Source organism: Heloderma suspectum, chromosome 1, assembly GCF_057233095.1.
Source record: "Heloderma suspectum isolate Gila_16-S chromosome 1, 16-S_ref, whole genome shotgun sequence".
Lineage (NCBI taxonomy): Eukaryota > Metazoa > Chordata > Lepidosauria > Squamata > Helodermatidae > Heloderma > Heloderma suspectum.
In genome coordinates, this window is record NC_139458.1 from 136,795,321 (window position 1) to 136,819,165 (window position 23,845).

Below are 23,845 nucleotides of genomic sequence, written 5' to 3' on the forward strand. Positions count from 1 at the left end.
GCAAGCCTCATTGACCACAAGGGGAGCTACTTCTGAGGAGACACTAATGGGTTTGTTGTGGGAAAGAGAAGAGAGCGGTAAACACAAAGACGGAAACCAGCTCCCATTTGAACCCATAGGATTTCTATTAAACCAAAGGAGAATTGTAGTCTCGAGATCGTGCTTTACAGCACTTAGGGAATTGGGTTTTAAACTGTGCCATGTCAATTGAGGGGGATCTCTGTAAGTTCTGATGTGGGCATTCAGAGGGCAAGCCTCATTCAGCACTACAGGCGTTACTTCTGAGGAGACTTGTGAAGGGACAGGAAACACCCCTTGATCAGGGTCACGGTGAAAGGCACACCCCTGGGCAGGGCTAGCATACCCGAGGTATATGCAGGGGTCGGGGCACACAACAACTATCCCATGGAGAACCTGACTTAAGGAAAAGAATTGGACTGTAAGCAGTCTCGGGAAATCTGTTTTTTCCCTGATAAGCTCCAGGCTGGCTGTTGGATGGCCACGATGCCATGTATCCCTAACGACCCCAACACACAGCCTGCTTGGAGTAAACTGCAGATGAAAACACCCCCCACGAAGCAATTGATGAAACAACTGGCTTGGTACATACTGTCCCAGAACTTGCCTTTGTGTGGGTTATCATGGGTTGTTGTTGTTGTCAACTAATATTGCATTACACCTCTCCTTCTATTCTTTTATATTGCAGCTGTAACTGAATTGGTAACCCTTTTCATTTTGGTCTATTAACTGTAAAATAAAATTGACTGACCAAGAAAACATGTTTGGGGGAAAAAAACTCCCAGGCTTTACAAAATCCACGACAACAATGGCAATCTAGTAGCCAGATTCCAAGACCTGTGGTACTGGCAAATAAGTGCTTTGGATGAGATTTACTACATGCCCTCGCATGGTACTGGCCTACTCAGTACATTACCTGAATGTAGTAAATGTGTAACCCAGGTCTAGGGAACCTGGTGCCCTCCAGATGTTTTGAATTATAACTCCCATAATTCTTGACTATTGGCCATGCTGGCTGGAGTTTATGGGAGTTGGTGGTCCAAAGCATCACCAGGTTGTCTGCCCCTGGTGTAACAAGTACTGATTTTATGCTTAGCATCTTCCATGCCTGAAGAAGCACAGGTTTATGACATGATTACAACCCAGTGAGAATTAAAAGGTCATCACATAAGCCTCTGTGATAACACGGAGGACTCTGGTTGTAAAGACAAACCATAAATTATCATTGCAACAATGAGCCACCTCCTCTTTCACCATGGACTTGCCAGGTATACTGCCTCCCAGGAGGACGGATTAGAGACATGACTGAAGGGTTGCCTGCACTCATAAAGCCCACTGACAGGTATCCCTTTCTCTTCTCATCCATGTGGGAATAAATGATACTGCCAGGCAGAGCTACAAAGAAATCACATCAGACTTTGAAGCTTTGGGAAGGAAACTCAAAAACTCTGGGGCCCAGGTAGTTTTCTCATCCATCCTTCCAGTAGTTAGAAGAGGGACAGAAAGGGAAAGAAAAATACTCCAGGTGAATGACTGGCTACAAAGGTGGTGCCGGCATGAGAGATTTGGATTCTGGGCCCATGGGCTATACTTCCTGGAAGATGGACTGTTGGCAAGGGATGGGTTGCACCTCACAAAGGCTGGGAAGAATGCGTTTGGCCACAGCATGAAGAACTTCTTCAGGAGGGCTTTAAACTGAATCCTACAGGGGAGGGAGACGTAAAGTTGGGGGTAACAATGGATGAAGGCTCATGCACTGCAATGGAGAGAACAGCTCTAATAGCGCCCAATAATAGTCTTCACAAACATGTAGGAAGAAAGCCAGACCATGAAGCACATGGTCTTCGATGTCTATATACTAATGCCCAGAGTATGGGAAACAAACAGAATGAACTTGAACTCTTAATACAAAGGGAAATAATGATTTGATAGGTATAACTGAGACTTGGTGGGATGATTCCCATGACTGGAGTACAGCAATTGAAGGCTATAACTTGTTCAAAAAGAACAGAAGGAACAGAAAGGGAGGTGGAATTGCACTATATGTTAAAAATACATATCTCTGCACAGAAATACAGGAGGATGAGCTTGGTAGCCCCATCGAGAGCATCTGGCTTAAAATAAATGGAGCAAATAATAAAAGGAATGTGGTGGCTGGAGTCTACTACCAACCACTCAATCAAGGAGAAGACGAGGATGAAACTTTTGAAAAGCAAATTGCCAAGGTTTCAAGGAAGCATGATATAGTATTAATGGGGGACTTCAATTTCCCCAATATTTGTTGGGAGACAAATTCTGCAAAACATGGCACCTCCAGGAAATTCCTGACTTGTGTGGTGAAAGTAGAGTAAGGAACTAGAGGCTCGGCTATCCTTGACTTGATCCTAACCAACAGAGATGACTTAGTGGATAAAGTAGCAGTTATGGGAACTCTGGGGGAAAGTGACCATGTTATACTTGAGTTCTTGGTTCTAAAGGAAGCAAAAGCCAAGTGTAGCCAAATGCGTAGCCTGGATTTTAGGAAAGCCAATTTTAATAAACTCAGAACAGTGATCAGTAAGGTCCCATGGCAAGCAAGTCTAATGAGGAAAGGAGTCTAAGATGGGTGGAAGTTTTTAAAAGAGGAAATTCTCAAGGCACAATTACAAACAATTCCAACAAGAAAAAAGGTGGAAGACAACAGAAGGAGCCAATGTGGCTTCACAAAAAGCTTAGAGATTACCTGAAAACAAAAAAGGACACATACAGGAAGTGGAAGGAAGGCCAAGCTACAAAGGATGAGTACAGGCAGGTAGCACAGAATTGCAGGGATGGCGTCAGGAAGGCTAAAGCTGAGAACAAGCCGAGGTTAGTGAGGGAGGCTAAAAGCAACAAAAAGGCTTTCTTCAGATACATGCATAGTAAAAGACAGAGGAAAGAAATGGTGGTTCAACTATTAAATAAGGATGGCAAAATGATAACAGATGACAAGGAAAAGGCAGAAGTGCTCAATTCCTACTTTGGCTCAGTCTTCTCCCAAAAGAGGGTCTATGACCCCCCTGGCAAAGGTGAAGTACACGCTAAAAGGGCAGGATTGCACCTTGAGATCAATAGGCCAAGGAACACCTAATTACTTTGAATGAGTTCAAATCCCCCAGGCTAGATGAACTGCATCCTAGAGTAATAAAGGACCTGGCAGAAGAACTCTCAGAACCGCTGTCTATTCTCTTTGAGAAATCATGGAGGACAGGTGAAGTGCCAAATGACTGGAGGAGTGCTAATGTTATATCAGTGTATATAATATAATAATGTTATAATGTTGGATACTGTAATAACAGTATCCAATATTCTGTTCACAGAGTGGCCAACCAGCTGCCTGTGGGAAGCCCACAAGTAGGACCTGAAAGCAATAGCATCCTCCTGCTCACGTTCCCCACCAACTGGTATACAGAGTCATACAGCCTCCAATACTGGAGGTGGCATATTGCCATCATGACTAGTAGCCACTGATAACCTTTGGTTATTACCTATTGTCTCAGTGCATCATAAAACATATTGCCCTGCCATTGCACCAGCAATGTGAGGGCATTTCAGGTAGAAATACAGGCTAAAATGTATTTATCATGTATCAGGAGGTCAGTCATACTTGTACCAAGGAAAGAGCACAGTTGAACCAAACAATCTCTTCTAGAATTAAAAGATGCTGGAGATTCCCTGTGCCTGCATTGATTCTGTGTGGGAAAGGATGAGGACCATGCGCTTTAATTTTACTCCAAGCTAACTGGGGCGTCATTCTCCAAATGTCCACAAGGGGAAAGCTGGTATGGGAATTGCAGTGCCGTGCCAAGCATGTCCTGGATAGCACATAATGGGGAAAGAGTCTCTAAGATGTACAGAGTTATGAACTGCAAGTACAGCAAATGCTTGGGGGGGTACCCTAAATTGCACATTCTGAACACTTCTGATTTACACCAGATCCACAGTATTGCAAGTAACTTCTTCAGACAGATTCATCAAGAGATAAACATTCGGTGACACAGAACAACAGCAGAATAAGTCTTTGTCGTTTTAAAAAATCTGTATATAAAGATCTGTGTATACTCAACAGGACGGTCAACCCAGTTTTTGCATTTTCCAACCAGATTCAGTTCCAGAGCATGGATAACTCTAATCCTCCTACTGACCTGAAGTCAAAACCACTTTTATACTTATTATGTGGAATGTTTCCCCATCTGGAGTCTGATTTAACACTTATGGGCAGGATTCCTATGACTGTTTTGCAGATGCTGCAAAAGTAAAGTTTCATCCCAGTTTTGTTCTTTGAATCAAAGTAAAGTTTCATCCCAGTTTTGTTCTTTGAATCAAACTGGAGTTAACACGTGGTTCAAAACCATGCTTGTTGGCATTTGCCGCTCTCCTCTTGCTCTTTTCAGGGTCTACACTAGTCCCCACTAACTGTTGTAATACTTGTTTCAGTCACCTACTGCTAATGTTTAACATCACCTTCTCCTTGCATATTTCTAGTAGCAGGAGCCTAAATAAATCATCTGTTTTATGCATCACAGATACGTATCTACACCTGTTGCTCAGTGGGTAGGGAAATCTTCCCCAAGGGTGTCGGCCCTGACAAGCAGCAAAAGCAGCCTTTATGACATTTTAAAGTCAGTTCTTAACAAGACTTGGGTAGGAATACTCCATGCTTTGTCTGCAGACAACAGCTCCAGGGAATTCTTGCCTCTGTCCACCGCCCAAAAAAGAAGAATGCAGCAGTGGATTTGATCTCAGTGGGGAGGCCCAGTATAAATCACAGGGGTCACTAGCCTGACAAATTAAGCCAATGTCTGGAAATGAACTTGCTGATGAAAAATGTTAATTACTTCCACTTCGTTTTTCTCTCTGGATGATACAGTGGAATTATTATTTAGATTCATTTTTAAAGCTTCTCAACATCTTTTAAATCCCCCACAAAAGAAAGAGAGCGTTCTATAGATGAAACAGAAAAGAAGTTACCACTGTCGCTCAGAAGTACTAGCTATAATCACTTGGATATATTCCTCAACCGATTCCTCAAAAAAAGAAATTTCAGAATATCCTCAATGTGCATGGGCATTTGTACATAATAAACACACAGATCAGAGCAAAATGGGGACAAAAAAGGATTTAAAACGCCGGGCATCCTTACTCCTAGCAAGCTGACCTATATTCTGTAGCAGAGACACCATGGCTGACTGTGCTCTACTGGGGCAGCCAAGGATACAGAACTGGATTAACAGCTGTCGGCTGCACACCACATGCATTTCTCTATGCATGAGATAATGATCACACTTGCTGAATTTGGCCTGTATCTAAGGAAACACCAGCATGTTAAGAACCCCTATTTATGCCAGACTCCCTCTCTTCCATGCTCCGATTAGCCCCTGATTTGTATAAAGCAAAGAAGGAGCAAACTGAGGAATTATAATCTCAGAATAACGGATGTTCATGTAAAACACAGTGGGTGACCCCAACAGATCAATGCCCAAGAGATCTCCTGTAGGGTTGCTGCAGCAATTCATGAGTCACAGAAAGAGGCAACTCATGATTCCTGCACCTCTGAATTGTCAGTTTCTTGTTAGGCCTCCTATCTCAGTAGTGAAAAATGTATACACTGATGAAAAAGTGGGGGATGAGACAGCTTGAGTATGTGGCTGAAGAGAAAGTTGGGTTGGCCAAGGCTACATCAATATGGGAGGGAAACTGCCATGACTACCTTTTTGTTTTTCTGAATCACACAAAGCTGGACAACTTCCTTCAACACTCTCTCTCTTTGTTCCTTGTGAAAACACATCAATTCATTATCATTTTACTGGAAACAATACCTTGGTGTTAGTCATGCTCACCTGGTATTTATCAGGATCAGCTCCTCCAGCTTGTGCCACAAAAAGCCCCGAACCATCCTCTAGCTCCATTTCATCAGGCGAGCGCTCAAAACGGACCCGCTCAAACTCCTCACAGTCCATGTGAAGAACCACTTCCTCATCCTCCACACTGATGGCAAAGCGAGTCCACTGATTAACCAGGGAAGGCACTGTGAATGTGGCAGCAGCATAGGAGTTCAGAGAGCCAGGCTCCGTGTAGTAGAAGATGATCTGTTGTTCCCCATCTTTCACTTCAGATAGCTTCACACCAACATAGATGATTGATTGGGAGGCATCCGTGATAGCAAAAAGCACTCCTGCTTTGTCTGTGGTGGGCTGCACATGGAACAAGAGTGAGAAGTCTCTGTAAAAAGGGCTAGGGAGGTGGTAACGTGCCACTTGCCCAGTGTTGGCATCCAGTCCAAACACATAGCCAGGGCTGTTGTCTGGGCCATACACTTTGGTGATCTGGTCTGGTGGAGGATCCCCAATCAGCTCTAAGAGACCAACTTCTGTGCTGAAATTTTCTGTTAAGAAAAGAAAATGGGCATTTCAGAAACATGCAAAGCATTTCTGCACAACATTGAATACGCTCATACTGGAGAGCCTCCCAAGAATCACAAGGTGAGAAAAGATGTAGCTCAAACCCATATTCAAAGGCAGAAAACCGCTGGGGTCCTGTATATAGTACTGGGCACTGAATTTTTTGCTCATCCACACAGACCCCAATTTCTCACATGTAGCATATCTATTTCTCAAGAAATGCTGGCAAGCCAAGTTTATAATATGTATGTTGTTGCATAGGAGGTAAGAGTGAATATTGCCTATATTCAATGTAGCTATGTCTTCAGTTGCAAAGCTGAACAGAGTAGCTACTGTACAGATTAGGACTTAGTACCAATAAGCAATGTGCTACAAACAGGACGTCGACAATGTGATTCAGTGAGCTCAGTGCCACAACTCTCCAACTTCAGTCTTCTTAAGTCAAAGGACAAAATACTGTCTGCCCACAATATTCTGCTCCTGGTTCTTTGACTGTTGTGCTACAAGTACTTATTTGAGACTTTAATCCGAAAGGACACCATAAGGCACAGACAAGTAGTTCCTACACATAGTAAGCCCAGTTCTCATTAAAAAATATACATGCCGTAAGGCACAAATGTCTGAGACCACAGACATTTGTGGTCACAGACACAGACACAGACTCTCTTGTTTCACTGCATAGAAAACCTGTGATCCTGTGCCTGTGTGAACCAGTCTTCTCACCTTACTTCATATTTCAGGTTTTCAGAAGAGCTGTTTAATTTACCAAAAGAACAACAAGCCAAAACAAAACTCCCAAGGAAACAAAACAACAAAACACAGTTCAGCAATTCAGTCTCTAGCTGGGAAACTTTCAGTAGATGAATAAATTTGCCTCTGTAATGCTTTGTGGAACCATTAGCCCTATGACTAGTTCTATAATTATCAGCTTTGAAAATGCAAATCTTTCTTTTGAATTTGAACCTCCATCTTATTATTCCATTTGGACTGTCCAGATAGAAAAAGCTGGTAATGAGATTAAAGTAGCAGAACAACACAGATGCATTAGTTTAGCTGACCTATTTTATTTAGCCTGAGGGGCTCCCTTACTTTTCCATCAAATTCAAATGATAAGCTTTATAATTAAGTGACTTAATTATATGAAAAACAATTACACTTGAAAGCAACATCATCAACAGTAAATGCTGGAATATAATACTGGTACAAAAGAAAGCCTTCCATCCAGAAGTGAACAGATGTATAAGGACTGTATACTGACAAATGCATACTGGGCTAAGGATATATTGTTAAATTATTAATTTTAACAGATTCAGGCTGTAGCGACTCATGCAGTGCTATCCTATGCATGTCTACTCAGAAGTAAGCCTCACTGAGTTCAATGGGATGTTGATCCAGCTAAGTGTGTATAGGATTGCAGACTTCTTAAAAATGACTATATAGACACGAAACTAATTCCTATTGCAACCTAGCAAACCAGTTTTGACAAATAATAAAGCAAAGCCTTAAAGGTAAAAAGGTGTCCCCAACCAGTCGTGTCCGACTCTAGGGTGCAGTGCTCATCCCCGTTTCTAAGCTGAAGAGCCAGCACTGTCCGAAGACGCTTCCGTGGTCATGTGGCCAGCATGACTGAACACCGAGGTGCACGGAACGCTGTTACCTTTCCCGCCGAGGCGGTACCTATATATCTACTTGCAATTTCTTGCTTTTGAACTGCTAGGTTGGCAGAAGCTGGGACTGAAGATGGGAGCTCACTCCGTCACGCGGCACTGGGGTCTTGAACTGCTGACCTGCCGACCTTCCAGTCTGCAGTTCAGCATCTTAACCACTAAGCCACCGTGGCCCCTTTAAAAAGCAAAGCCTTACTCATGTACAAATCCCATTAGTTTAAATGGGATTTGTTTCAATGCAGTACTTTGTGAAACAGGATGGAGATCTTCATAACCCAGTTTAGGTGGCAGACAATGAGAAGGAGGGGGAAGAAACCACTAAAGTCCTATTTTACACAAACATGTCTGAGTGGACAGGAACCAGAGTCAGTTCTGACTACCTGGCATATGTACCTGTTTAAAAGTTCATTTGCAAACAGACATTCAGCACATGAACACGGTGCATTTTTATAAGTATGTGTAAGATATTTTACTTGTACACAAAATAGGTGAAGTATCACCCAGTGTATTGGAGAAGAGATCTATAACAGAGTACTCCACTAGTACCTGACCACTTCAGGTGAGCCCTTTGAGAGATGCTAACTGGTCATACAGCAGCCAACCTCCTCTCCTCTCACCCTCCCCTTTGCACTTCTTGAAGCAGCTGGGAAGGGAGAGAGAGAGATGAGTGCACAACCAAGAGGAGGAACCTTACTGGTGTACCTCATTCATTTTCCCCTGCAGGGTAGCAAACAAGAAAGTGCACAGACTGGAACATGGAAGTGTGCGTGTGGGTGGGTGGTGCTCCTGCAGGTATGCTGTGGTGTCAGTTTCCTTTCTCTCCCTGAGAAGAAGAGCAGGAGGGAAGGGAGAGTCCAAAGCCTGCAGGAGGAGGAGCCCTCCTTTCTCTGATGTGCTCTGGTTCATCCCTCTCTATTCTTCCCCAATTTCAGAAGGCAGAGAGCAGGCTCTGCATTTCATAGCAGTCCACTTGTGCGTGTGTGTGTGTGTGTGTGTGTGTGTGTGGAGACTTGATCTTTCACCCCCATTCTAAGCAGCCCGCCAATAATACTTGTTGCTACTGGGAGCCTATGACATTCATTTAACAAAGCACAATGGAACTATTAGAATAGATGGGCAACCAGTTTTACAGTCATGAAAAACTATTGTACATTCATATGACTTCTCTCAAAATGAATAGTTTCTTCCATGGTGGGAAAAGAACTATAATTTCAGTCGAAGTTATTGGCTGCCCCTAAATCATGTCACAAGAGGAGATGTTCTTTCTTGTCAAGTGAAAGTGACCACAGAAATGGGAACCCCAGTAAGAAAAAGTTCTTGCTGGGTGAAGTTTTAAAATCCAAGACGGCCCAAGTCCAGAATCCCCTACTTCTCTCCGGCTCCACCTGTGAGCAAGACATAGGAAGCTGCCTTACAGAGAGTCAGTGTGCTTCTAGGCGGGGCTTTTATAGTGCCATCACCTTGCTTCACTCACAGAATTTCACAGGCGGCCCAAACATCATCAACTTCCACTCATAGCCCTCCTGTATTTTCCCACGGCTTCTTTCATCTTTTTTTCTGACCACAGAAAATCCATTAAGGACAAAAAGATGGAATAGCTGTACAGTGCCTTTTGATCATTAGTGCTAAAGCCATCGATATGGAAGTACTCCTGGTCTCGGGGGTGGGGACAACAATAGCTAAACCTTGCACCGAACAGAAACTTCACAGAGAAAATTCCCTGAGATGCTGCCGTGGCTATTGCAGCAATCGGAAGAGAACTGAGAGCGGAGGCATTTGTCATGCAAATAGTAAAAACCTATTTTTTCTGTTCCATTAAGGAGCAAAAGACAGAATAGGTGAACAATACTTTCTAACTGGTAGTGCTAGAAGCATCCTCAGATGATTGGTCCACCTTGTTCAGTTTTGTCTACAATGACTGGGAGAGGCTCTTCAGGGTTTCAAGACAGAGGTCCTTCCTGCCAGAGATTGAACTTGAGATCTTCTGCATGCAAAGCAGGTGAGCTACAGCCTCTCCCACAAGTTTGCGGGTTCGCAGCAGTCACTCTTTGTGATGGCAGGGACTACAAAGACAAAGAGCTCTTACAGCACTAATCCGTTGCTGAGTTGGGGGTGACTATGCTGTATATTTTCCTTTGGTGTTCTTTGGTGGGGGATACACCGAGCTGACTCACACTTTAGTTTTTAAACTCAAGTGCAAAAAGTACCAGAGTTTAAATGGCAAATTGTTAGGGCTGTAACATTTAATTGATTAGATTAATCAATTTAATATCAATTAGATTAATCAATTAAAGACTTTTGTAATCAACTGAAATGGTGCTTGTGATGCAATAAGGCAGATTGATGATGCTGATGCTGATGATTCATTGATGCTACTACTTATCAAAACTGCAGAGTGCAAGTGCCATCTTAGGAAAAGACATTCTCTCTGAATGTGAGAGATCAACAATGGCTTTTCTAAGACAATGCCTGCTGCGACATGTGAATGCATCGAAGTATGCTTTCTTTTAAGCATGTATGCTTTAGAACAGCCTTCCCCAATGGCCATGCTGGCTGGGGATAATGGAAGTGGTAGTACAACACATCTGAAGGGGGCATCAGGTTGAGGAAGGCTACTTTAGAACGTATGCTTTTTCTTTAGAACTTTTTCCCCCATAAGCAAATATAAAAAGACTCAAAAATCAATCAATTGACTATAATTCATATGACCAATCTACAAACATTTCTTTAATTAGTTGACAGCCTTACAAAATGCACAGCCGTACCAAATGCACATGATGGTTGTCCATCAATTAATATGGAGGCATTGATGGCCCAGGGTATGGTTCTGAGGGCACATGATGCAGCTACCATGCTGAACCTAAGCAGGTTTACATCTGGTAAGTGCCTGGATCGGAGACTACATGGGAACCCAACCCCCTCACCCGATGTATGCACCCTGGAATTCCATGATGTAAGTAAGGTGAGATATAAATGTACTAAAATAAATTAAAAAATGATAAATTATTGCAGGAGATGTGCCCATTTATAGACATGTGCCATTCACAATTGGTGGTATTTCTCTAACTATTTATATATATAAATCTGCCCTGGCTTTCTCTTGTCCAAAGGCTCACAAAAAACTAGAGCCAGCAATGCTTCAGAAAAAACCGAATTTAAAAAGGCAGCTAAACAGTTCTTCCTAATTCAAGGCAGCCATTTACATTTTAATTAGATTACTGGTAGGACTTTAATACATAACCCAACTCATGACAAGCTCCTTTTCTTTAAAGCAGTTGAGATAATACACCCAGTGTATAGACTGTTTACAGGCCCAGGCCCAGACATTTTGGGATGGTGGAGAAGAGCCCATTTTGAGAGTCAATAAAAAATAGCAAAAACTTACAAGTAGCCTAATATGTTTAAAATAAAATTGTTTTATTACATCATTTTAATAAAAATAAATGGAAAAGTATTAACATTAGAATTGCCAAGTGCCTTTGCACTTATCAGTCTTCCCAGTGGCTTTGCACTCATTCCCTGAGCTGATTTCTGGCTCATAGCAAAACTACATGTTTATGAGGGTCCCCTGTGTTTGTCTCATAACGTGAATGTGGGACTAGGGGGGTGCATTTTCAGGGAGAAATTGGTAGCTGGGAGGGGGTGCTTAACCCTTCCCCTACCTGCCAATTTCCTCACCCACTATCAGTCCACGTTTAAGCTGTTACTTCCTTTGCACAGTACATCCCTGGCTATATCGTAGATATTCATACGTTCATCGCGAATATCTAAATAGGGCTCTGTAACTGCATTCAGCTGAATGTGCTTGCAGAACTCCCACGATCAGAAAGTCTGCCTAGCTCAGCCAGGCACATGGGAATGTTGAAGAGCAGGGCTTAAATCACACTTGTGTCCCCTACACAGTTTAGTCCTACGCATGTGCAGGCAAACACCTGCAGACAGACAGACAGACAGACAGACAGACAGACAGACATAAAAGCAGCAGTGAAAGTAATCAGATGTTTAAAGCCTAGAAAAATAAAACATGTTTGCCTGATGCCTAAAGGACAGCAATTTCCACCCTGTGGGAGAAATTCTACCAAGAAGTCCCATTCTCCAGTCACCACCCTCCTCACCTCAGATGGTGAGGGTACCTACAAGAGAGCCTCTGAAGAGGACTGTCAGGGATGAGTCTAAGTGCCTTGAGATGCCTGACAGTTCCAATTCTGAATCAGACTTGGAGCAGCAGCTAGATCAGAGGCCGGGGGAGGGACCCTCCCTAGTGAATCAAAATGCTGGAAGAGAGTCCTCCCAAGACTTGTCCAACAGATGGCCCAGACTGAGTCCCTGCCCCCTCCCTATCCCGTGGGAATGCAAGTTTCAGAGGAGGGGGAGGAGGAGAAGAGGGGCATGACATAAGAGATGCTAGGGCACGATGCAAAGCAAAGCAGGAAAAGTTAGGGGCAAGGTTCAGATGCTCCACCCAGATAGCCACTCTTGGAAGCCAACGTAGGGGAGAGCCACCCTAAGGGAGAGGCATCACTGTGAAGCTAGCTTGGCCGGAGGTTCATATCCTCAAACTGCTGGCAACTTAGTTGTTTAAAGCCTGGGAGCAACCTGAGAGGGGGCAATCCTTGAATCTGCATTTGTAGAGATACTAGGCTCTAGCAAAATAAAGCTGTATTAACCTGAACCTTTGTCTATTGTGGTGTTGACTGCACCAATCCAAATCTGACAAGGACAATACATGGGCAGATTAAGATGGGAGCAGGCATTCCTTCATGTAACTGGATTACCAGGCCATATAAGGCTTTTAAAAGCACCAGCACTTTGAATTGTACTTGGAAACAAACTGGGAGGACTGAAATGCTTTAAGTACTGCCAAGGTGTGTTCCAAAGGCCTGGTCCCAGTATGTAGCCTACCAACTATATTTGAAACTAACAGCAGTTTCCAAGCAATCTTCAAAGGCAGCCCCACATACAACATGCTACAGTAGTCAAGGTAACATCCAATTCTTCTCTAAGCAATTGTGCTGAATACTCCCTGCTCTTTGTTTCTTATATTTCCATCTTTTAAAAAAGTAAATCTGAAAATTCAGAGGGAAAGGCCAGGAATATCTCTGAGGGCACCAGTCTCCGCACAGCCTCTTCCCCGCACAGCTAAGGCCCTGGCTGCTCATAGCAGTTCATTTTGACAACTGTGTTATCAAAGGCAAATGTTCAAAATCTTGACTTGGATTGTTCCCCATTCCACAAGGATACAGCATTTTACTGATTGTCAATGCTTGCATGGAACATACCATAACATCAGCATCTGTTACTTCCTGGCAGTGGCTGGACAGTAGGGACTAATTTGCACCAACAACTGGATCTGCTCTGTTTTGACTTGTATTATTTGGATGGGAGGGAAATTCTTCCTGAACCACAACTGGTAATCCCTGCAGCAAGTCTCTTGTGGCTCTGCTGAGGGCTCATGTTGGAAAGCTCATCCTGAGAATGTGAACTTAGCATAGCCTGCTTCCCTTTCTACTCTAGCCCCAAGAGACCTGAGGCAGTCAGTGCCTTTTTTATCCATTCATTAAAGAAAGATGAGGCAGGAGGGGGTTAGAATTCACATAGATACTATGAAAGAGGCACTATCAACCCAGGGAGATGGTATAGTTCAGGTTTCCTCAACCTGGTGCTCTCCGGATGTGTTGGACTGCAAGTATCATCATCCCCAGCCAGCATAATTCAGTCTTTGGGGATGGTTGGAATAGCCATGTTCATAGTCACTGATCATAGCTGAACCATCTGTTAAATCAAATACACACGCACACGCACACACACACACACACACACACACACACAGAAGTCAGCTAAAGCAAGTGAAATTTTGCTACACGCACATCATAATATTCAAACTGCAATATAATTTTTCAATTCCACTTGCACTTGAATAGACCCAAGCTCAGACTCAAACATCTGCTCACCTGAAATAGGCTTAAAGCCTTTCTGCACAACACAAAAATGGGGGGGTGCGCTCCATAATATTTGAAGGGGAATCATGTGTATGTATACACCCTATAAATGTAAATAGCTGGGAGCCTGACAAGGTGCATGTTTCCAATATGTTTGCAGACATGCATCTGTCCTTCAACCATTGCACTGCAAATACTGCTTTTGTGTATCACATGACAAGATTCTCAAAAAAAACCTAACATCCAAAATCACCACCACCCTGCACAGTTCACAGCCCTTTTTCTGGAGCTCCAGGGAAATGTCTTCCAACCGAAGTACACAGCTGTGAGAAAGGTCTGTAGCAAACTCAGCAGCCTTTAGCTTGGAGGTGCAGACGTTTGGAGATCTATCAGGTTCAGGGCTCTGTTCTCAATGGTGTCAACTTTATGTAAGTTTATTTGTACGATGAGGTAGAGCTCAGGTTCTTACAGCAGATTCTTACAGCAGGAAAACACTGCACTGCTCAAGCACAAAGCCAGGCATGTATATGAAAATATGAATGACAATTAGCAGAAAGAAGAATGTGACTCATATCTTTAATTTAGGCATATGGTCAAGGAACACCTAATTACTTTGAATGAGCTCAAATCTCCAGGGCCAATGAACTGCATCCTAGAGTAATAAAGGAACTGACAGAAGAACTCTCAGAACCGCTGTCTATTCTCTTTGAGAAATCATGGAGGATGGGGGAAGTGCCAGATGACTGGAGGAGGGCTAATGTTGTCCCTATCTTCAAAAAGGGCAAAAAAGAGGAACCTGGGAACTACAGACCAGTCAGTCTGACATCAATCCCCGGGAAAACTCTGGAGCAGATTTTAAAGCAATCAGTCTGTAAGCACCTTGAAAACAACGCAGTGATTACTCGAAGCCAACATGGATTTGTCAAGAACAAATCCTGCCAGACGAATCTAATCTCATTTTTTTGATAAGGTAACCTCCCTTGTGGACTGTGGGAATGCTGTGGACATCATATACCTCAACTTCAGCAAAGATTTTGACAAAGTGCCCCATGATATCCTGATGAGCAACTAGCTCAAAGTGGGCTACATGAAACAACGATCCGGTGGATCCACAGTTGGCTACAGAATCGGACTCAAAGAGTGCTTATCAATGGGACCTTCTCAAACTGGGGAGAGGTAACGAGCGGGGTACCGCAGGGCTCAGTCCTGGGCGCAGTGCTGTTCAACATTTTTATTAATGATTTGGAGGAGGAGGTGCAGGGAATGCTGATCAAATTTGCAGATGACACAAAATTGGGCGGGATAGCTAATACCCTGGAAAACAGAAACAGAATTCAAAGTGATCTCGATAGGCTGGAGCGCTGGGCAGAAAACAACAGAATGGAATTTAATAGGGATAAATGCCAAGTTCTGCACCTAGGAAAAAGAAACCAAATGCACAGTTACGAGATGGGGGATACGTGGCTCAGCAACACTATAAGCGAGAAAGATCTTGGAACTGTTCTCGATCACAAGCTGAACATGAGCCAACAATGTGATGTGGCTACAAAAAAGGCAAATGCTCTTTTGGGCTGCATTAATAGAAGCATCGCTTCAAAATCCCAGGGAGTACTAGTTCCCCTCTACTCTGCACTGGTTAGGCCTCATCTAGAGTACTGTGTCCAGTTCTGGGCATCGCACTTTGAGAAGGATGCAGACAAGCTGGAGAGGGTTCAGAGGAGGGCAACAAAGATGATCAGGGGACTGGAAACAAAGCCCTCTGAAGAGAGACTGAAAGAACTGGGCATGTTTAGACTTGAGAAGAGAAGGCTGAGGAGAGATATGATAGTGCTCTGTTGTCACAGAGAGGAAGGCCAGCATCTCTTCTCGTTCATCCCAGGATGCAAGACACGGAATAATGGGCTCAAGTTACAGGAAGCCAGATTCTGGCTGAACATCAGGAAAAATGTCCTGACTGTTAGAGCAATATGACAATGGAACCAATTACCTAGGGAGATAGTGGCCTCTCCCACGCTGGAGGCGTTCAAGATGAGGCTGGACAGCCATCTGTCAGGGATGCTCTGACTTCGATTCCTACATTGAGCAGGGGCTTGGACTCGATGGTCTTATAGGCCCCTTCCAACCCTACTATTCTATGCTTCTATGAATTTTCCCACCCACAACTTCATTCCCATGTATATGGACTACAGTCATCCTGAACTGAAAACTTTCCCTGGCTGCACTTTCACTAAGTTGTGGAACACCTGGCAATGCAACAGGATGACAAATCCCAACTGTAATAGTTCATTGCATCAGGGAAAACATGTTGTCGTGTGTGTGTGTGTGTGTGTGTGTGTGTGTGAGAGAGAGAGAGAGAGAGAGAGAGAAGAGTGGAGCCCAGACCCCTCCCACTACCAGCATGTGGTCTCTAACTGCTGGCCATGAATGAGCCTCTCTCTCCCCTGCCCCACTTAAGCTACCCCCTCTTCCCTAGGGGCAGTCACAAGGAGGAGTTTGGAAGCTTTAATTTCCATTGTAAACTAACCACCAGCTTGCTGTGTCATTAATCTTAACTATGGTAAGTGCAAAAGAGCCTTCAGTGTGGTGGCCCCATTCCTATGGAACTCCCTGACTTTGGAGGTCAGGCAGGCACCGTCGTGTTCCTTCCGGCACCTCCTGAAGACATTGTTATTTCAAGAGTCCTTCCTTGCATGACCAGCCACAGTTAATTAAATTCGGCCTTACTGGAACTTGTCTTTTAAATTTTTTTTTAACAGTTTTGACATAGTGTTTTATTCTTTTATCTTTGCTGTTCACTGCGCCAAAATCTTTTGATGTGGAACGGTATATAAATATTGTAAATAAATAAAGCCAAGGTCAAACCATAGTTTCTGGACTGGTTCCAGACCTGCCCTTCCATAAACAGAGGGGCTCCTTACCTTTGTGGAAGGGACAGATAGAGTGGAACAGGTAGAGGCGATTTTAGCTGATTCCCCCTTCCCCCTTTAGCTCACATGCTGTTCTGGAGGGTCCCCCAACCCCCGGAGCATGTTTTCAGGGGCATAGGGGGCTGCAGGGGGAATCAGTGAAAACCTCTTCCTTAACCCTTCCTCTAGCAGGAGCATCCCATGAGCTGAACCCTGCTCATGGAAAGTCTGGTTCCAACCCTATGAAGCTGGCATGTTTCAATTAACCATAGTTAAGACTGACCACAGTTTAGGGTTTGCAGGGCACTCTAAACTGCAGTTAATCTAAAATTAAAGTGGAAGCTTTCCATCTCCTCCTCACAGCTACACTGGAGGAGAGGGCGCATACAAGCCTGAGCAGGAAGGCTCAGCTGATTTTTGGAATGCTAAACCAAATGGAACTATAAAGTGCAAAGCAACACTTTGTCTACAGTCTTATACACATTTACTTGGGGATAAGCTACACTGAACCCAGTGGGACTTACTGGCCTTAAATCCATTCCCTGTGGAACTTTAATATGCATCATATTGCAATGAGAAAGGCTTTAAAAGATTGAATGTGACCAAACCCTCACCACCCCTCTCTTATAGGCTCCTCCTAGCATTGCAAATTCCCTTCCTCTACTTCATGGGAAAGTCTCCTAGATCATCATTCCATGCCTCCAGATTTCATTGTACATTTTTACATTTTGAATGGAAATGGAAGTAATTATAAAGAACAGTACACAGAGTTTCTCTCAAGGCATGCTGGACTTTTCTTATCCAGAAAGGATTCTCTTACCAGCCCCAGCAGAACATCTGGCGATGTGCATGCTGACCCTCACAATAAATTCTTATTTTTCTGGCATTGTTCTACATCTCCTCTCAGTCACCCACACAGTGGGTGAGATTTTTTCCTAAAGTATGTCAGCTTTTCAAGCTGGAGCCAACTAGTGCAAATAAGCTCCTTCACTATGTGAAACATTTTAACTCAGAAAGTTGTTATAAAAATACTACCCTTCAATTACATGTATTTTAGAGAAGGGGAGGAAAGTAAAAGTACTGCGAAAATGAACACAATTTCAAGGACAAAGAGTGTGCATGGGTAAGATGGAGTAGAAGGGGGCAAAAATGTAAACCAAAAGGGTTCTCAAATCTGGAAAGCCTGAACTGACTACTGTGCTAAATGATGGTGTAGGAACACAGGCTCAAAGAAAGGCTTAAATCCATAATCAAAACTAAAACAGATAGAAAACTTCAGAAGTAAAAGCTATGATGGTTTCCCCAAGTAATTTGGTGCATATATATGGGGAAAAGTTTCATTTCCCACATTTGTAAAAGAATCCACGGTCCAGGGAAAGAAATACTATTTTGCACAGGTTCAATCAAATCCAGATTTGTGGGGAAAATAACAGCTCGAGAGCCAGTGTGGTGTAATGGCTACAGTGTTGGACTGGGAGTCAGGAGATCTGGGCTCTAGTCTCCACTTGGCCATGGAAGCTCATTGGGTGACTTTGGGCCAGTTGCAGTCTCTCAGCCCAACCCACCTCACAGGGTTGTTGTTGTGAGGATAAAATGGAGGAGGAGGAAGACTATGTACGCCGCCTTGGGTTCCTTAAGGAGGAAAAAAGGTGGGATATAAATGTAATAAATAAATAAAATAAAATAAATAAAATGACGTGTTTTTAGAACCCTCCCCATATTCTGGGAGAAAATGCCACATTAAAAGAGTTTGGTTTGCACTATATAAACTAAGCAAGACCATGGGGTGCGGGGATGCCACCTGCACCAGAAACACTTTGCAGCCTTTGAGAAAAACATTAACTACAGTACCTAAACTCATTGATTCATAAGCAAACAAACTGACCCAGTCTTGTGTGCATGTGCATTTTAGTGTACCCACAAGCTGTATAATCTCCAGGAGCCATTAGCTTAACAAACCTAAAATGTGCTTGGCCATTTTAGAAATCAGACACATGGTGGATGTTTCTATAAAACATTGGCAGAGATGAGGAAAAACTGAAGTCAACAAAAAACATTCTTTTTCTCTAAAAAATTAAGATAGTGAAAATTAGACCATTCCTTCTTCAAATGAACAAACAAACCTTCATTCTTTCAAGTCCATAACGTGTTGCTGTTTGGCCTCTGCAGATGTTATGTTTGGATCCATAGGGTGCTCAAAACCCTACAGAAGAGCAACTTTTGAGATAATAGATAAAATGTGCAGTCAACAATCTTTCACTCCCACGGTTGAGTAAGTAACATAAAGGGAGGCTGTCAGGCTGACATCCCACAGGAAATAGCACAGGGACACCCCACACGACTCCAGGACCATGCTCCTTTCTGACCCTGGCCAGTGCTTATGCTGTGAACAAAGATAACCCTGTGTCTGCTGTGACTCACACACTGCCACTGGGAAGATTAATGGCTCCCAAAGGATGAGCAGTCAAAAGGAGATTACCAGATGCTTCCCCTCCCCCCAATTCTTTATATACAGCAAATCTTAGAAACTGCCCCAAAGCAAACCTCATAGCAATGGCCAGCCAGTACTCTTCTACCATACAGACCGCTCTGGAACAAGGGATGGCTCACATGACCGCTTTGACCCTTATACTGTGAGATCAGCCTATCTAACTCAGAACTGTCTACACTGACTGGGTGCCCACGGTATCAAGCAGAGTCCCTGCCCAGCCTTAGTGCCCAAGATCCTTTTAATTAGAAATTCTAGTGACTCTACTTGGAACCTTCTTCATGCAAAGTGTGCATTTTAAGGCATAATTTTTATTTGTTTACCCATTTCTGTATCCTTCGGCTTAAAAGGGCAGCTTACAAAGCAACATAAAACAACACACATTGTGCACAGTATTAAAATATAAGACATCAATGAAACATGCAAAGCAAATTAGGTAGCAGATAAAACAAGAGATAAAAGGATCTGCAAATGGACTTCACCTCGCACTTAAAGACTGCAATGACAGCAGCAGGCAAACATATCTAGAGAGGGCTCTATAACTAGAAGCCACCACAGAAAAGACCCTCTCTCCGAATTTTAATGTGGTAATGATAATGTGGTAAAGCTGCCCCAAGTTGTAATCACTCTTGTGAACACTCCAACACTTATCTAGCACAATCCAAGGAACTTTTTGGGAGAACGGGTTGAATCAGAAGATATTGAGAAGATGACTGGCCACCAACGTCCTTGGTGCCTCTACCATATCACTATCACAGTGGAACTACTGCATGAAGTGGCACTGAGGGAGCAAAGGGGCAGATAGGGTTGCATCCAAAAAATTTATTATTGTTCCACATAAAGCGGAAATGAAGATCTACAGTTTATTTCTAATCCCAGTTTATGAACGAATGCTTGTTATTCAGTAATTCAAATTATTGTTCCCATCTCTAATCCGCAGCCAAGACCTAGAACTAAAAAGATTTGAAAATTCAAGCCTCCAGGAAGTAGGGCTTTTAGAGAAATGACTTTGCTATCCCCAGAGTCAAAAGGGCAAAAGACCATGGCCTCCCCCATCCTGTTTCACCTTTAGAAATTCACTCTATTTGCACTACTTCTCCCCCACTTCCCTGCCTTTTTTAAGACCTTCCAGTGCATTCGAGTGTTATGAGAAAATCCTGTGAAGAGGGGAAGCCAAAGAACAGGGAGTTTCCTTGGAATGTATCCAGGTCAATGTAGTGCATCCTGTGATGGCCAATACAACTCTTACAAGAAGTTTATGAAGACTAAGTTTGCAAATGAAATATATCGTTGTGTAAACATAGGTCTGCCACTGGAGAAACTGAGGCAAGGGGATAACCACTGATGGGGAGGAGTGCCCTTAATGTTTTAAGCCTCTTACTACATATACATATCCTAGAGCACTCTGTTCACTTATGCAATATAATGGAGGTTAAGGTGGTTCCATGTACAACACACACACACACACACACACACACATACACACGCATGTGCCATGACTCCATATTACTTATATGAAAGGCACTGCATCTTCTTCACTGTGTCTATGTAGGCAGCTCACATCTGACACAGGGTGCTTGAAACTGATGATGGTTTTGCAAAATTAACAACCAAACAGATGGCGTAAAACAGAATTGTTTAAGTTGTTTCGAAAACATGCAGGTGTGCGTGGTGGCAGTGCTGAGGGAGAGAACAGGAACATTGGGTTGATTGGATAAGCACACTGCACTCTACGAAATAGATTTCACAAACTGCATTCATGTCCAGACCCGACCAAAGAGATTGCTTTTCCTAGGGTTGCTGACAACAATAGTGTATTATACGATATCCTCTTGACAGCTGTAAAAATTACAAGGTATGAATGCCAGCAAGTTTGGGATGTGATGCAAATGTTTTGCCCTGAACTGGTGCCTCTAAAAGGAAGAGAAAAAGTACCAGATGTTTCAAATTATAAAGCTGCTGAAATTCCTGTCCATACTCCTATAAGGAAGAGAAACATTTAACAAATCCTCTTTGATACTTATCTATAGCGTTAAAAAGAGGGGAAAGGTTACTTACCTGTAACTGATGTTCTCTGAGGGTGCAATCCCACATATGGATTCTGTGCCCACACAGTGCCAACTCCAGGAACATCTAGTGCTCTCAAGTAAGGGAGCTTGTGCCCATGCCCCACCTCTTGAGTTTGGCCAGCTGCACACACATCAAAGGATGTGGAGAGCAGCTTCCGGCTCAGTTCTCTTGTTGCTACTGCAACATGGTATTAACTCTAGAAAGTGACTGACACCTGCAGTGGTGCAGGGGGGCAAGTGCACAGATGACCACTTAAAGAGCATCACTACAGGTAAGCAACCTGATGTTCTGCTCTGCAGTCATACATATGGGTGATTGATTAGTTAGCTGATCTATGAGGACAAGGCTTCTAGTGGAAAGAAGATAAACTAGGAAGAAACTGCTCTGCCAAATGCTGCATAAACTCTTGTGTGCATGTCCAAGACAAAGTCTTAACAGACGGTAGAAATGGTGGACCAAGTGGTCACCCTGCACAGCTCAGTAATGGACATATCCTTTGAAAGGACAGAGACAGTGGTCATGTTCCTATATGAATGGTCTTTCATTCCATCTATGACAAATTGCTTTGCCTTTTCATAGCAAATAGCTATTGTAGAATGTTAGATATGCAAACCCCTCCAAGGACAGTATAATAGACTGGTTGTCCATTCTGAAAGGTGCTGTCCTTTCCAAGTAAGCAGTACTTTTCAAGTACTGCTCTGTGAACATCCAAATTATACAGAACTTATCCACTATTGTACCATGAATTGCGTGGGGGGTGGGGAGACAAGACAGACAACATCTTAGCTAATATGAACATCAGAAACAATTCTGAAATAGTGCAATTTCACGCGTGTGCATTTATCCAATTGCAGAATTGTGTGTGTTTTTAAATAAGTGGCACTAACTAGGTTACTTCCTGGCACAAAACTGTTTATTTTTATTGTATTTACCTTCCAGTAGTATTCCAGCAGAACGGACATTTTTAAAAGGAGAAAAGAAATTACTCCTTCCAGGGATTCTAAAATCAGAAAAACTGTGCTCAAAATCACTCCTTCCACAGTGGCTTGGCCTATTCAGTTTTAAAATGCCTGTACCAGTATCTTTTTTTCTTCACTCAGAATCACAATCACACTCCTACAGTATAACCCTCAAGAGCAGGCCTTTCATCAGGGTGGGGGTGGGAACCAGAGCGATTCGAGTGTTTCTCTCATGGCTCAAAAATGTCAGAAGGATCAAGACAGAGCAGAAATTTTCCTTGCTACTCTGGGATTCCATCACCTTTCTCCACAAACAAGCCTGTCGTCTAGAAAGTTGGTGACAATTTGCATGATTAATGTATTTCGGATAATGTGTTCTTTGCCAAGACAAAGGGGTGTAGGTTGAAGCCCAATTAAAATGGAAACAAATAAATTTTAAAAAGTCTCCTTAAATGCTTCCAGATGAGGCTTTTATGGTGCCATTGCCTGGCCTCACTCACAGAATTTTATGGGGGGTCCAGACATCATGGTCTTCCACTTGTAATTCTCTCGTGTTTTCCCACTACTAATTCTGTCTTTTCCTTACAGCAGAAAATCCGTAAAAGAGAAAAAGATGCAATAGCTGCACAATGTCTTCTGATTGTTAGCACTAGGAGCCTTCCATATGGAAGCACCCCATCTCAGGGGGAAAATTGCAGGGGAAGGAACAGCATCTAAACCTTGCATTGAAGAGAAACTCCATAGAGAAAGTTCCCTGAGGTGCTACTGTGGCTATTGCAGCAATAGGAAGAGAACTGAGTGAGAAGGTACTTGTCCTGTCCCCATGCACACGCATGTGCAGATAGTCAAGAATCTCCTCTAGAGGGGGAGAGGTATGACAGAGTGCCAGCTCCCTAGCTAGAGCTCTAGATTGTTCTCTGTGCACATGCAGAATGCTTGTGAGAGACTGCACAAAGACGATTAAGAAGAGCAAAGCCCCACTACATTTTCCTCCTGATTGTTCCTCTCTAAATGTTTTCTAACATAGCAGAAAGAAAATGACCTTTTCATGACAATAAATGAAATAGAGTTTTGTAAAGCATTTCAGCCTGCTAAAGTGAAAGAGCAATAAACAGTAAATAAATAATATCAGGATGCAATAGTTCTTCCTCAGCTTGTAGAACTCTTCAGTGACAGACAAATAGGGCTGGCTCTGGACCCTGTGATATAGACTATACAGTAAATATAGATGGTATCCAAGTAAGTCTTCCTGCTAATGGAACGGCTTCCATCAGAGCAACAGGGATGGGGAAAATTCTCCCTCTCCCCCTCCCCTTGCAGCCCCCTGCATACCCTCAAAATGTGCCCCAGAGGGTTTGGGGACCTTGCGGAACAGATTT

General features: G+C 43.2%; 1 protein-coding gene and 1 long non-coding RNA gene across 2 annotated transcripts in view; both read right to left on the minus strand.

The window, feature by feature from the left end:
- The window catches only part of LOC146357977 (uncharacterized), a 717,854-nt gene that overhangs the window by 318,997 nt on the left and 375,012 nt on the right, over window positions 1-23,845 (minus strand). The gene's annotated exons all lie outside the window — the stretch shown is intronic.
- The window catches only part of COL18A1 (collagen type XVIII alpha 1 chain), a 111,186-nt gene that overhangs the window by 71,303 nt on the left and 16,038 nt on the right, over window positions 1-23,845 (minus strand). The window contains exon 2 of the mRNA XM_084859665.1: window positions 5,877-6,421. Coding sequence (XP_084715791.1) covers window positions 5,877-6,421 — 545 coding nt within the window. The remainder of the gene's footprint in view (window positions 1-5,876; window positions 6,422-23,845) is intronic.